We start from the raw sequence: 12,849 nt of genomic DNA, 5'->3' as shown, positions 1-12,849 counted from the left end.
CCTGCTTATAAATTTGAAGCGCTTGTATCCAACACAGACAAAGCTTCGTTTCTTTCTTCTTGTAGTTCCTCGGCAGTCAACTTCAATTTCGATTTGGCAAAATCGGTAAGGGGTAATCCTTCCATGATCTTACATTTCTTGTTGTTGACTTCTAGTGGAAAGAAAAGAATTAAATTTTTAGCCGAGTTGTAACTGCCATCGGAAAATACGCCCATAGACACAAGTTGCCCAGGTGCAGTCCTATTCCACCAGTCATGCATATGGTCACAAGCAGCTTTTGCAGCCGACATGGCCGATGACATTTTCCGAGGTGCAACTACAGATGCACCTCGTTTTTCAACATTTTGAACAAATAAACCGCGTAGGTAATTCTCATCGTTGATTGCTCTAGAAACAGATTTTTGTGTCCCTTCTATGAAGAAGTTACCATGATCACCATCTGGGTACTGAGTGGATGAATGATTACCCCATATTATAATGTTGCTCACATTCGAGACAGATTGATCAAGTCGCGTCATGGCGGAAATGTTTTCCCTTGGAATAGATGGGACATAGTTGGCACAGACAAATGCATTTGTGTTAGCTGAATTTCCAACGAAGAGAACTTTGACATCTATTTTTGCTACTTTATCCAATGCCTGTTCGGCACTTTAAATATCTTGACGTTAGCTGAGAGCAAATCTTTTCATTCCATTCCTTCTTTGCGGGGCATACACCAACCAAAAAAGCAGCTGAGACATCTTTAAACCCCACATCGGGATCTGTTGTAAGTAACACTTCGCGCAAAAATGGTAATGCACAATCGTTTAAATTCATCACAACACCTTCCAAAACTCCAATCATAGGTGGTACATCCAATGAATGCAGGGTAAGAGGTTAATCTTTGCCAAACTCTTCGCCTCTAGCAATCATGTACAGCAATGAGTAAGCTATTTCACCAGCAGCTTGATACCGCCTACAAAAAAAAAAAAAAATCAGCGCATGAGTTATCTCCCTGTCTTCGTTGATAGTACAGTTGGTATGTTTCTTTTTTGAATAAGTTTTAAATAAAGTACGTCTTCTTTTTGATGGTGCCAAATTCTAAGTGTCGTTTTATTCAATTCTCAAAACATATGAAACCTTTTATCTCGATTTTATCTTCTATGGTGGTCGCGGCGTCAATGTATTTATCCGCAGGTACGATCAGATATGCAGTCGGAGGTAATATTTATATTGTTGGCGTGAAAGATGAGTAGTATGCCCTTTATTGATACGAAGATCTATGTTCGGTTTCCTCCATCGATGGTGTTGCAGGTAGCCTTTTTATTATACTATGCAACAAATTGAAGGTTATTAATATCAAACCGAACCGGACCTTTTTTTTCTGAAAGTACATGTATATACATGAATATAATTCAATTGGAATGTAGTACGAATGAAACCAGTACTGAAACGGTGCAGCAAATTATCGAAAGTCTTATATATGATTTCTGCCTTTATATTGGTAAATGAACATGGCTATATCAACTCAGCTTTTCACGCTGATCAAGAATATATATACTTTATGGGGTCGGAAACGTCCCCTTCTGTGCGTTACAAACATCTGATCAATTTTATAATACCCTCTGCAAGGGTATAAAAATGAAGAGGATACCGAAACTCAAAAGACTTTAGAAGATTTTATTGAAGAACGTTTACAAGATGCTATTACCAAAGGTGAAAGTCTCGAAGGCACACTGTTGAATATAGGTCAATTGGAATGTAGTAAGAACGAAACCAGTATATGGAATATCATGAGATATAGTTCTTCATTTGGCATCAAATGTGCCCCAAGATCAAAACTTTAAACTCTTCTTTGATAACTGGTACACTTCCGTAAGTCTTATGATTGCATTAAAAGAAAAAGGTATCCTCGCAGCGGGAACGATTCGCCCAAACCGTTTTAAGAATTGTGTGCTTAAGAATGAAAAGGAACTTGCGAAAGAAGGTCGAGGATCCTATAATTCGAAAGTAGAAACCTCGCTAAAATTAATTACTTGCCGCTGGTATGACAACAAAAGTGTCCAATTAATTTCAAATTATATTGGCGACCAACCTGTCACAGAATGCACCCGCTGGTGCCGTACAAGTGCTTCGTCCTGCTGTTGTAGAATGCTACAATAAGTATATGGGCGGGGTTGATCTTTCAGATATGTTATTAGAACTTTATGAAATTAATCACCGCTCTTTCACTATTTCGCTATTTCGGTGTATAAATATGGCGGTGGTAAATAGTTGGCTTCTGTATCGTAGAGATTTGAACTGCACCAAAGATAACACACGTCACATGCCTTTAATACAATTTCAACTGGATATTGCAAATGAACTTCTTCGATTTAGTATGCAAATTCAATCTCGAAAAAGGGGTCGTCCAGCACAACTTGTGCTCAATATTGACTCGCGCGATTCATCTCCAGCACCATCTACCCCCGCTTTATCAATTTCATCCACTCACACATCTACTACTCAGGACCAATGTTGCCTATAGGCAACATTTCGGTGAGGACAAAGCAGGATACGTAGGACTAAAATATGGATTTTGGTCAACATTTCTGGCCATATTAATCGTAATATTCAATGAAATATTTTTTTAGTCTTCCCATTGTAATTCAGTCCTGAAAGGGTTAAATATAATGCGTCGGGAAAAACAGTGCTCTGTGGAAAAGCGAAAAGCGTAAAAAGTTGAAAAATTGGTTGGTTGTTCCAACTAAAGTATTCGAAATTTGATCAATTTTAAACACAAGCCTAAAACTCATCGACGAAAGCCAAAATGAAAGCAGAAGTCGGTCGCTTAATTCGAAAGAGCAAAACTAATCTTTTTAAGGCTGCAACCGGTGAGAAAAAGGACTTCAACTTCTTGATTACCTATCCAAACAATTCGGAAATGCCTTCGAAAGATCAATTTTGGGGTAAGTAAGGTTCCTTTTTTGTTTAAAAGTTTGTCAAATATCTACAGATATAAGTGGAGAAACCTGCCATGGTCTGGTGAAAGTAAAGTTTTCATGTATGATGGAAAAGGCTCTATAGCATATGTATGCCCTGAGTCCACAGAACTTGGTTTTAACTCCAAATATAGCCTGAAGATTGTTAAACATGGAAAATCAATGTGTATAATGGTCGGTCCAATATAGTAAGTCAAGTCGAATATGGATTAGCTTGTTTATATGAATATCTTGGAGAAAGTGTAACAGGACAAGAAGAATACTGGACATACGTTGTCAAGACCCGGTTGACTCAATCCCAGCGGTTATTACCGATAAAGGTAATACAACCAAGTATCGAGATTATAAATAAATTATATTCTTAATAGCTAATCATTATTTAAGAAGTGGTGCTATTTTTAGTTTTGGGAATTTTTTTAATATTTCAAGAATTTTCTTGATAAACTTTGAAAACGTTGGATAATATAATAAATATAGGTATATAATAAATGAATTATATATGGGCATTTCCGTCGTGTCACTTCGGACATTCTAATTTAATTTTCTAATGTAATTTTGTAAAATATGACGATATTCCCACGGAAAAAACGGAAGAGATATTTTTAAAGTAAACTAAATTTTTAAGGTTCATTATTGAATGGTACTTGGAAAACATTTTTGTTTCATATTCAAAACATTCATATTGGTATTTTTAAAAAATAGATTATATTAGAAATTTTTTGAACACATTACCTTAGCAAGTGGTGCTATTTTTAAGTTCGCAGCTATGTTACATACATACGTACAGTAAAATTTATAGTCTCTGACAGCCTAAGAGCATAAAATTCATTCAAAATCCGTTTCCGCAGGGGCACGAAAATACTAAAACGTTGGCTGCCCGGCAACGCTAGCTTTCACTGTATTTATACGCCTATATGTGTCTAAATATTTAAATTAATAAATTTCAAACTTTTATGCTTTTTAGATTAGTGATTCGACGCCCTTAGTGAGCGACCAGCTACCATTAACGTGCCTTAAAGCCGAATATAATGGCGACGAAGTATTCACAGCTAAAATTCAAGATCTGGCGAAAAGGTATAAATATATGAGAAGAACTCGTCCAGATGGTAATTGTTTTTTTCGAGCGTTCGCCTACTCGTATCTTGAGTATTTGACTTGCAACAGTCATGCTTATCAGGAGTTTCTCAGACTCGCTGAAGGGTCTAAAGATAAGTTAATTGAGCTTGGGTTTCCCAGTTTCACACTTGAAGATTTTCATGAGACTGTAAGTAAAAATGTTGATAACTTGTCAAATGCTCAAGAAATCTAATACATTTTATTTAAATAACAGTTTATGGAAGTGGTAAAAAGAGTATGTCCTGAAAGCTCTGCAGGGGCTTCGGATATTGTACAAGCTGAACTTCACAAGGTTTTCAACGAGCAGGGCTATTCAGATTATGTGGTGGTTTACTTGCGTCTTATTACGTCAGGACAGCTACAAGAGGATGCAAATTTTTATCAAAATTTTATTGAAGGTAGTTTTACAATTGAAGAGTTCCGACATCAGGAAGTTGAGCCAATGTACAAAGAATCGGATCATATTCATATTATTGCTCTTTGCACGGCATTGAGTGCCGGAGTGCGTGTGGAATATTTGGATAGAGGAGAAGGTGGCACAGTAAAGACACACGATTTTCCCGAAGGAACTGATCCAAAAGTTTTTTTAATTTATAGGTCAGGCCACTATGATATATTATACCCTATATAATGTTTATTAAACGTGAAGCTTGATATACATACAAAAAACAAAAACTGTGAGCCGAAAATCTACTCCCATTATTATTTAAATTTAGTTTTGTATGTAAATGTGTATTATGTATGCTTTATTAAAATACAGGAATATTGTAAAATGCCCTAAACCTGCTTATAAATTTGAAGCGCTTGTATCCAACACAGACAAAGCTTCGTTTCTTTCTTCTTGTAGTTCCTCGGCAGTCAACTTCAATTTCGATTTGGCAAAATCGGTAAGGGGTAATCCTTCCATGATCTTACATTTCTTGTTGTTGACTTCTAGTGGAAAGAAAAGAATTAAATTTTTAGCCGAGTTGTAACTGCCATCGGAAAATACGCCCATAGACACAAGTTGCCCAGGTGCAGTCCTATTCCACCAGTCATGCATATGGTCACAAGCAGATGCACCTCACAACTACAGATGCACCTCGTTTTTCAACATTTTGAACAAATAAACCGCGTAGGTAATTCTCATCGTTGATTGCTCTAGAAACAGATTTTTGTGTCCCTTCTATGAAGAAGTTACCATGATCACCATCTGGGTACTGAGTGGATGAATGATTACCCCATATTATAATGTTGCTCACATTCGAGACAGATTGATCAAGTCGCGTCATGGCGGAAATGTTTTCCCTTGGAATAGATGGGACATAGTTGGCACAGACAAATGCATTTGTGTTAGCTGAATTTCCAACGAAGAGAACTTTGACATCTATTTTTGCTACTTTATCCAATGCCTGTTCGGCACTTTAAATATCTTGACGTTAGCTGAGAGCAAATCTTTTCATTCCATTCCTTCTTTGCGGGGCATACACCAACCAAAAAAGCAGCTGAGACATCTTTAAACCCCACATCGGGATCTGTTGTAAGTAACACTTCGCGCAAAAATGGTAATGCACAATCGTTTAAATTCATCACAACACCTTCCAAAACTCCAATCATAGGTGGTACATCCAATGAATGCAGGGTAAGAGGTTAATCTTTGCCAAACTCTTCGCCTCTAGCAATCATGTACAGCAATGAGTAAGCTATTTCACCAGCAGCTTGATACCGCCTACAAAAAAAAAAAAAAAATCAGCGCATGAGTTATCTCCCTGTCTTCTTTGATAGTACAGTTGGTATGTTTCTTTTTTGAATAAGTTTTAAATAAAGTACGTCTTCTTTTTGATGGTGCCAAATTCTAAGTGTCGTTTTATTCAATTCTCAAAACATATGAAACCTTTTATCTCGATTTTATCTTCTATGGTGGTCGCGGCGTCAATGTATTTATCCGCAGGTACGATCAGATATGCAGTCGGAGGTAATATTTATATTGTTGGCGTGAAAGATGAGTAGTATGCCCTTTATTGATACGAAGATCTATGTTCGGTTTCCTCCATCGATGGTGTTGCAGGTAGCCTTTTTATTATACTATGCAACAAATTGAAGGTTATTAATATCAAACCGAACCGGACCTTTTTTTCTGAAAGTACATGTATATACATGAATATAATTCAATTGGAATGTAGTACGAACGAAACCAGTCTTATATATGATTTCTGCCATTATATTGGTAAATGAACATGGCTATATCAACTCAGCTTTTCACGCTGATCAAGAATATATATACTTTATGGGGTCGGAAACGTCCCCTTCTGTGCGTTACAAACATCTGATCAATTTTTTAATACCCTCTGCAAGGGTATAAAAATGAAGAGGATACCGAAACTCAAAAGACTTTAGAAGATTTTATTGAAGAACGTTTACAAGATGCTATTACCAAAGGTGAAAGTCTCGAAGGCACACTGTTGAATATAGGTCAATTGGAATGTAGTAAGAACGAAACCAGTATATGGAATATCATGAGATATAGTTCTTCATTTGGCATCAAATGTGCCCCAAGATCAAAACTTTAAACTCTTCTTTGATAACTGGTACACTTCCGTAAGTCTTATGATTGCATTAAAAGAAAAAGGTATCCTCGCAGCGGGAACGATTCGCCCAAACCGTTTTAAGAATTGTGTGCTTAAGAATGAAAAGGAACTTGCGAAAGAAGGTCGAGGATCCTATAATTCGAAAGTAGAAACCTCGCTAAAATTAATTACTTGCCGCTGGTATGACAACAAAAGTGTCCAATTAATTTCAAATTATATTGGCGACCAACCTGTCACAGAATGCACCCGCTGGTGCCGTACAAGTGCTTCGTCCTGCTGTTGTAGAATGCTACAATAAGTATATGGGCGGGGTTGATCTTTCAGATATGTTATTAGAACTTTATGAAATTAATCACCGCTCTTTCACTATTTCGCTATTTCGGTGTATAAATATGGCGGTGGTAAATAGTTGGCTTCTGTATCGTAGAGATTTGAACTGCACCAAAGATAACACACGTCACATGCCTTTAATACAATTTCAACTGGATATTGCAAATGAACTTCTTCGATTTAGTATGCAAATTCAATCTCGAAAAAGGGGTCGTCCAGCACAACTTGTGCTCAATATTGACTCGCGCGATTCATCTCCAGCACCATCTACCCCCGCTTTATCAATTTTATCCACTCACACATCTAAAACATCATAACTTTATAGAAAAACCTTAGGACATAAGATATGACAAAATCGAACATTGGATTCAATGGGGTTCAAAAGGCAGGTGCAGACTGTGCAATACAGGATACCCTTTGCTCAAGTCCTAAAAAGAATTGTTTTGTGTATAAATATATAATATTATAGCAGAAGACCAAAGAGTCTCAGAAAAAATGTCTTGAGTTTAAACGTATTAAAATATTAAGAATTAAAAGACTGAAATAAATAAAATATTAATTCATCAATTACGTATACGTATTATTTTAAACATCTACTACTCAGGACCAATGTGGCCTATAGGCAACATTTCGGTGAGGACAAAGCAGGATACGTAGGACTAAAATATGGATTTTGGTCAACATTTCTGGCCATATTAATCGTAATATTCAATGAAATATTTTTTTAGTCTTCCCATTGTAATTCAGTCCTGAAAGGGTTAAATATAATGCGTCGGGAAAAATAGTGCTCTGTGGAAAAGCGAAAAGCGTATCGTAAAGTTGAAAAATTGGTTGGTTGTTCCAACTGAAGTATTCGAAATGGGATCAATTTCAAACAGAAGCCTAAAACTCTTCGACGAAAGCCAAAATTAAAGCAGAAGTCGGTCGCTTAATTAGAAAGAGCAAAACTAATCTTTTTAAGGCTGCAACCGGTGAGAAAAAGGACTTCAACTTCTTGACTTCGAAAAAAACATTTAAGGTAAGTAAGGTTCCTTTTTTGTTTGAAAGTTTGTCAAATATCTACAAATATAAGTGGAGAAACCTGCCATGGTCTGGTGAAAGTAAAGTTTTCATGTATGATGGAAAAGGCTCTATAGCATATGTATGCCCTGAGTCCACAGAACTTGGTTTTAACTCCAAATATAGCCTGAAGATTGTTAAACATGGCAAAATCAATGTGTAATAATGGTCGGTCCAATATAGTAAGTCAAGTCGAATATGGATTAGCATGTTTATATGAATATCTTGGAGACAGTGTAACAGGACAAGAAGAATACTGGAAATACGTTGTCAAGACCCGGTTGACTCAATCCCAGCGGTTATTACCGATAAAGGTAATACAACCAAGTATCGAGATTATAAATAAATTATATTTTTAATAGCTAATCATTATTTAAGAAGTGGTGCTATTTTTAGTTTTGGGTATTTTTTTAATATTTCAAGAATTTTCTTGATAAACTTTGAAAACGTTGGATAATATAATAAATAATAAATGAATTATATATGGGCATTTCCGTCGTGTCACTTCGGACATTCTAATTTAATTTCCTAATGTATTTTTGTAAAATATGACGATATTCCCACGGAAAAAACGGAAGAGATATTTTTAAAGTAAACTAAATTTTTAAGGTTCATTATTGAATGGTACTTGGAAAATATTTTTGTTTCATATTCAAAACATTCATATTGTTATCTTTAAAAAATAGATTATATTAGAAATTTTTTGAACACATTACCTTAGCAAGTGGTGCTATTTTTAAGTTCGCAGCTATATTACATACATACGTACAGTAAAATTTATAGTCTCTGACAGCCTAAGAGCATAAAATTCATTCAAAATCCGTTTCCGCAGGGGCACGAAAATACTAAAACGTTGGCTGCCCGTCAACGCTAGCTTTCACTGTATATATACGCCTATATGTGTCTATATATTTAAATTAATAAATTTCAAACTTTTATGCTTTTTAGATTAGTGATTCGACGCCCTTAGTGAGCGACCAGCTACCATTAACGTGCCTTAAAGCCGAATATAATGGCGACGAAGTATTCACAGCTAAAATTCAAGATCTGGCGAAAAGGTATAAATATATGAGAAGAACTCGTCCAGATGGTAATTGTTTTTTTCGAGCGTTCGCCTACTCGTATCTTGAGTATTTGACTTGCAACAGTCATGCTTATCAGGAGTTTCTCAGACTCGCTGAAGGGTCTAAAGATAAGTTAATTGAGCTTGGGTTTCCCAGTTTCACACTTGAAGATTTTCATGAGACTGTAAGTAAAAATGTTGATAACTTGTCAAATGCTCAAGAAATCTAATACATTGTATTTAAATAACAGTTTATGGAAGTGGTAAAAAGAGTATGTCCTGAAAGCTCTGCAGGGGCTTCGGATATTGTACAAGCTGAACTTCACAAGGTTTTCAACGAGCAGGGCTATTCAGATTATGTGGTGGTTTACTTGCGTCTTATTACGTCAGGACAGCTACAAGAGGATGCAAATTTTTATCAAAATTTTATTGAAGGTAGTTTTACAATTGAAGAGTTCCGACATCAGGAAGTTGAGCCAATGTACAAAGAATCGGATCATATTCATATTATTGCTCTTTGCACGGCATTGAGTGCCGGAGTGCGTGTGGAATATTTGGATAGAGGAGAAGGTGGCACAGTAAAGACACACGATTTTCCCGAAAGAACTGATCCAAAAGTTTTTTTAATTTATAGGCCAGGCCACTATGATATATTATACCCTATATAATGTTTATTAAACGTGAAGCTTGATATACATACAAAAAACAAAAACTGTGAGCCGAAAATCTACTCCCATTATTATTTAAATTTAGTTTTGTATGTAAATGTGTATTATGTATGCTTTATTAAAATACAGGAATATTGAAAAATGCCCTAAACCTGCTTATAAATTTGAAGCGCTTGTATCCAACACAGACAAAGCTTCGTTTCTTTCTTCTTGTAGTTCCTCGGCAGTCAACTTCAATTTCGATTTGGCAAAATCGGTAAGGGGTAATCCTTCCACGATCTTACATTTCTTGTTGTTGACTTCTAGTGGAAAAAAAGAATTAAATTTTTAGCCGAGTTGTAACTGCCATCGGAAAATACGCCCATAGACACAAGTTGCCCAGGTGCAGTCCTATTCCACCAGTCATGCATATGGTCACAAGCAGCTTTTGCAGCCGACATGGCCGATGACATTTTCCGAGCTGCAACTACAGATGCACCTCGTTTTTCAACATTTTTAACAAATAAACCGCGTAGGTAATTCTCATCGTTGATTGCTCTAGAAACAGATTTTTGTGTCCCTTCTATGAAGAAGTTACCATGATCACCATCTGGGTACTGAGTGGATAAATGATTACCCCATATTATAATGTTGCTCACATTAGAGACAGATTGATCAAGTCGCGTCATGGCGGAAATGTTTTCCCTTGGAATAGATGGGACATAGTTGGCACAGACAAATGCATTTGTGTTAGCTGAATTTCCAACGAAGAGAACTTTGACATCTATTTTTGCTACTTTATCCAATGCCTGTTCGGCACTTTAAATATCTTGACGTTAGCTGAGAGCAAATCTTTTCATTCCATTCCTTCTTTGCGGGGCATACACCAACCAAAAAAGCAGCTGAGACATCTTTAAACCCCACATCGGGATCTGTTGTAAGTAACACTTCGCGCAAAAATGGTAATGCACAATCGTTTAAATTCATCACAACACCTTCCAAAACTCCAATCATAGGTGGTATATCCAATGAATGCAGGGTAAGAGGTTAATCTTTGCCAAACTCTTCGCCTCTAGCAATCATGTACAGCAATGAGTAAGCTATTTCACCAGCAGCTTGATACCGCCTACAAAAAAAAAAAAAAAAAGCGCATGAGTTATCTCCCTGTCTTCTTTGATAGTACAGTTGGTATGTTTCTTTTTTGAATAAGTTTTAAATAAAGTACGTCTTCTTTTTGATGGTGCCAAATTCTAAGTGTCGTTTTATTCAATTCTCAAAACATATGAAACCTTTTATCTCGATTTTATCTTCTATGGTGGTCGCGGCGTCAATGTATTTATCCGCAGGTACGATCAGATATGCAGTCGGAGGTAATATTTATATTGTTGGCGTGAAAGATGAGTAGTATGCCCTTTATTGATACGAAGATCTATGTTCGGTTTCCTCCATCGATGGTGTTGCAGGTAGCCTTTTTATTATACTATGCAACAAATTGAAGGTTATTAATATCAAACCGAACCGGACCTTTTTTTCTGAAAGTACATGTATATACATGAATATAATTCAATTGGAATGTAGTACGAACGAAACCAGTCTTATATATGATTTCTGCCTTTATATTGGTAAATGAACATGGCTATATCAACTCAGCTTTTCACGCTGATCAAGAATATATATACTTTATGGGGTCGGAAACGTCCCCTTCTGTGCGTTACAAACATCTGATCAACTTTTTAATACCCTCTGCAAGGGTATAAAAATGAAGAGGATACCGAAACTCAAAAGACTTTAGAAGATTTTATTGAAGAACGTTTACAAGATGCTATTACCAAAGGTGAAAGTCTCGAAGGCACACTGTTGAATATAGGTCAATTGGAATGTAGTAAGAACGAAACCAGTATATGGAATATCATGAGATATTCTTCATTTGGCATCAAATGTGCCCCAAGATTAAAACTTTAAACTCTTCTTTGATAACTGGTACACTTCCGTAAGTCTTATGATTGCATTAAAAGAAAAAGGTATCCTCGCAGCGGGAACGATTCGCCCAAACCGTTTTAAGAATTGTGTGCTTAAGAATGAAAAGGAACTTGCGAAAGAAGGTCGAGGATCCTATAATTCGAAAGTAGAAACCTCGCTAAAATTAATTACTTGCCGCTGGTATGACAACAAAAGTGTCCAATTAATTTCAAATTATATTGGCGACCAACCTGTCACAGAATGCACCCGCTGGTGCCGTACAAGTGCTTCGTCCTGCTGTTGTAGAATGCTACAATAAGTATATGGGCGGGGTTGATCTTTCAGATATGTTATTAGAACTTTATGAAATTAATCACCGCTCTTTCACTATTTCGCTATTTCGGTGTATAAATATGGCGGTGGTAAATAGTTGGCTTCTGTATCGTAGAGATTTGAACTGCACCAAAGATAACACACGTCACATGCCTTTAATACAATTTCAACTGGATATTGCAAATGAACTTCTTCGATTTAGTATGCAAATTCAATCTCGAAAAAGGGGTCGTCCAGCACAACTTGTGCTCAATATTGACTCGCGCGATTCATCTCCAGCACCATCTACCCCCGCTTTATCAATTTTATCCACTCACACATCTAAAACATCATAACTTTATAGAAAAACCTTAGGACATAAGATATGACAAAATCGAACATTGGATTCAATGGGGTTCAAAAGGCAGGTGCAGACTGTGCAATACAGGATACCCTTTGCTCAAGTCCTAAAAAGAATTGTTTTGTGTATAAATATATAATATTATAGCAGAAGACCAAAGAGTCTCAGAAAAAATGTCTTGAGTTTAAACGTATTAAAATATTAAGAATTAAACGACTGAAATAAATAAAATATTAATTCATCAATTACGTATACGTATTATTTTAAACATCTACTACTCAGGACCAATGTGGCCTATAGGCAACATTTCGGTGAGGACAAAGCAGGATACGTAGGACTAAAATATGGATTTTGGTCAACATTTCTGGCCATATTAATCGTAATATTCAATGAAATATTTTTTTAGTCTTCCCATTGTAATTCAGTCCTGAAAGGGTTAAATATAATGCGTCGGGAAAAATAGTGCTCTGTGGAA

The 12,849-nt window shown here is 36.2% G+C and overlaps 2 protein-coding genes and 3 pseudogenes across 2 annotated transcripts; 2 read left to right on the top strand and 3 right to left on the bottom strand.

Annotated features, from left to right (window-relative positions):
• Positions 1 to 5: 5 nt before the first annotated feature.
• On the bottom strand, positions 6 to 858 carry LOC137575036 (malate dehydrogenase, cytoplasmic pseudogene; annotated as a pseudogene).
• A 369-nt stretch (positions 859 to 1,227) lies between these two features.
• On the top strand, positions 1,228 to 4,858 carry LOC137575035 (ubiquitin thioesterase otubain-like). Its single transcript, XM_068287430.1, has 3 exons — positions 1,228 to 1,293; positions 3,925 to 4,224; positions 4,291 to 4,858. The coding sequence occupies exons 1-3, from the start codon at positions 1,228 to 1,230 to the stop codon at positions 4,705 to 4,707; spliced, it is 783 nt and encodes a 260-aa protein (XP_068143531.1). The 3' UTR covers positions 4,708 to 4,858.
• A 5-nt stretch (positions 4,859 to 4,863) lies between these two features.
• Positions 4,864 to 5,687, bottom strand: LOC137575034 (malate dehydrogenase, cytoplasmic pseudogene; annotated as a pseudogene).
• Positions 5,688 to 6,057: 370 nt separating this feature from the next.
• Positions 6,058 to 9,908, top strand: LOC137575033 (ubiquitin thioesterase otubain-like). The gene is made up of 3 exons (XM_068287429.1): positions 6,058 to 6,123; positions 8,981 to 9,280; positions 9,347 to 9,908. Exons 1-3 carry the CDS (start codon positions 6,058 to 6,060, stop codon positions 9,761 to 9,763), a joined length of 783 nt encoding a protein of 260 aa, XP_068143530.1. The 3' UTR covers positions 9,764 to 9,908.
• Positions 9,909 to 9,919: 11 nt separating this feature from the next.
• On the bottom strand, positions 9,920 to 12,681 carry LOC137575032 (malate dehydrogenase, cytoplasmic pseudogene; annotated as a pseudogene).
• Positions 12,682 to 12,849: the final 168 nt, after the last annotated feature.

The sequence above is a fragment of the Drosophila tropicalis genome, unplaced genomic scaffold, assembly GCF_018151085.1.
Source record: "Drosophila tropicalis isolate 14030-0801.00 unplaced genomic scaffold, ASM1815108v1 contig_527, whole genome shotgun sequence".
NCBI lineage: Eukaryota > Metazoa > Arthropoda > Insecta > Diptera > Drosophilidae > Drosophila > Drosophila tropicalis.
Note: the sequence above shows the minus strand (reverse complement) of the source record. Positions and strands in the feature narration are given on the sequence as shown.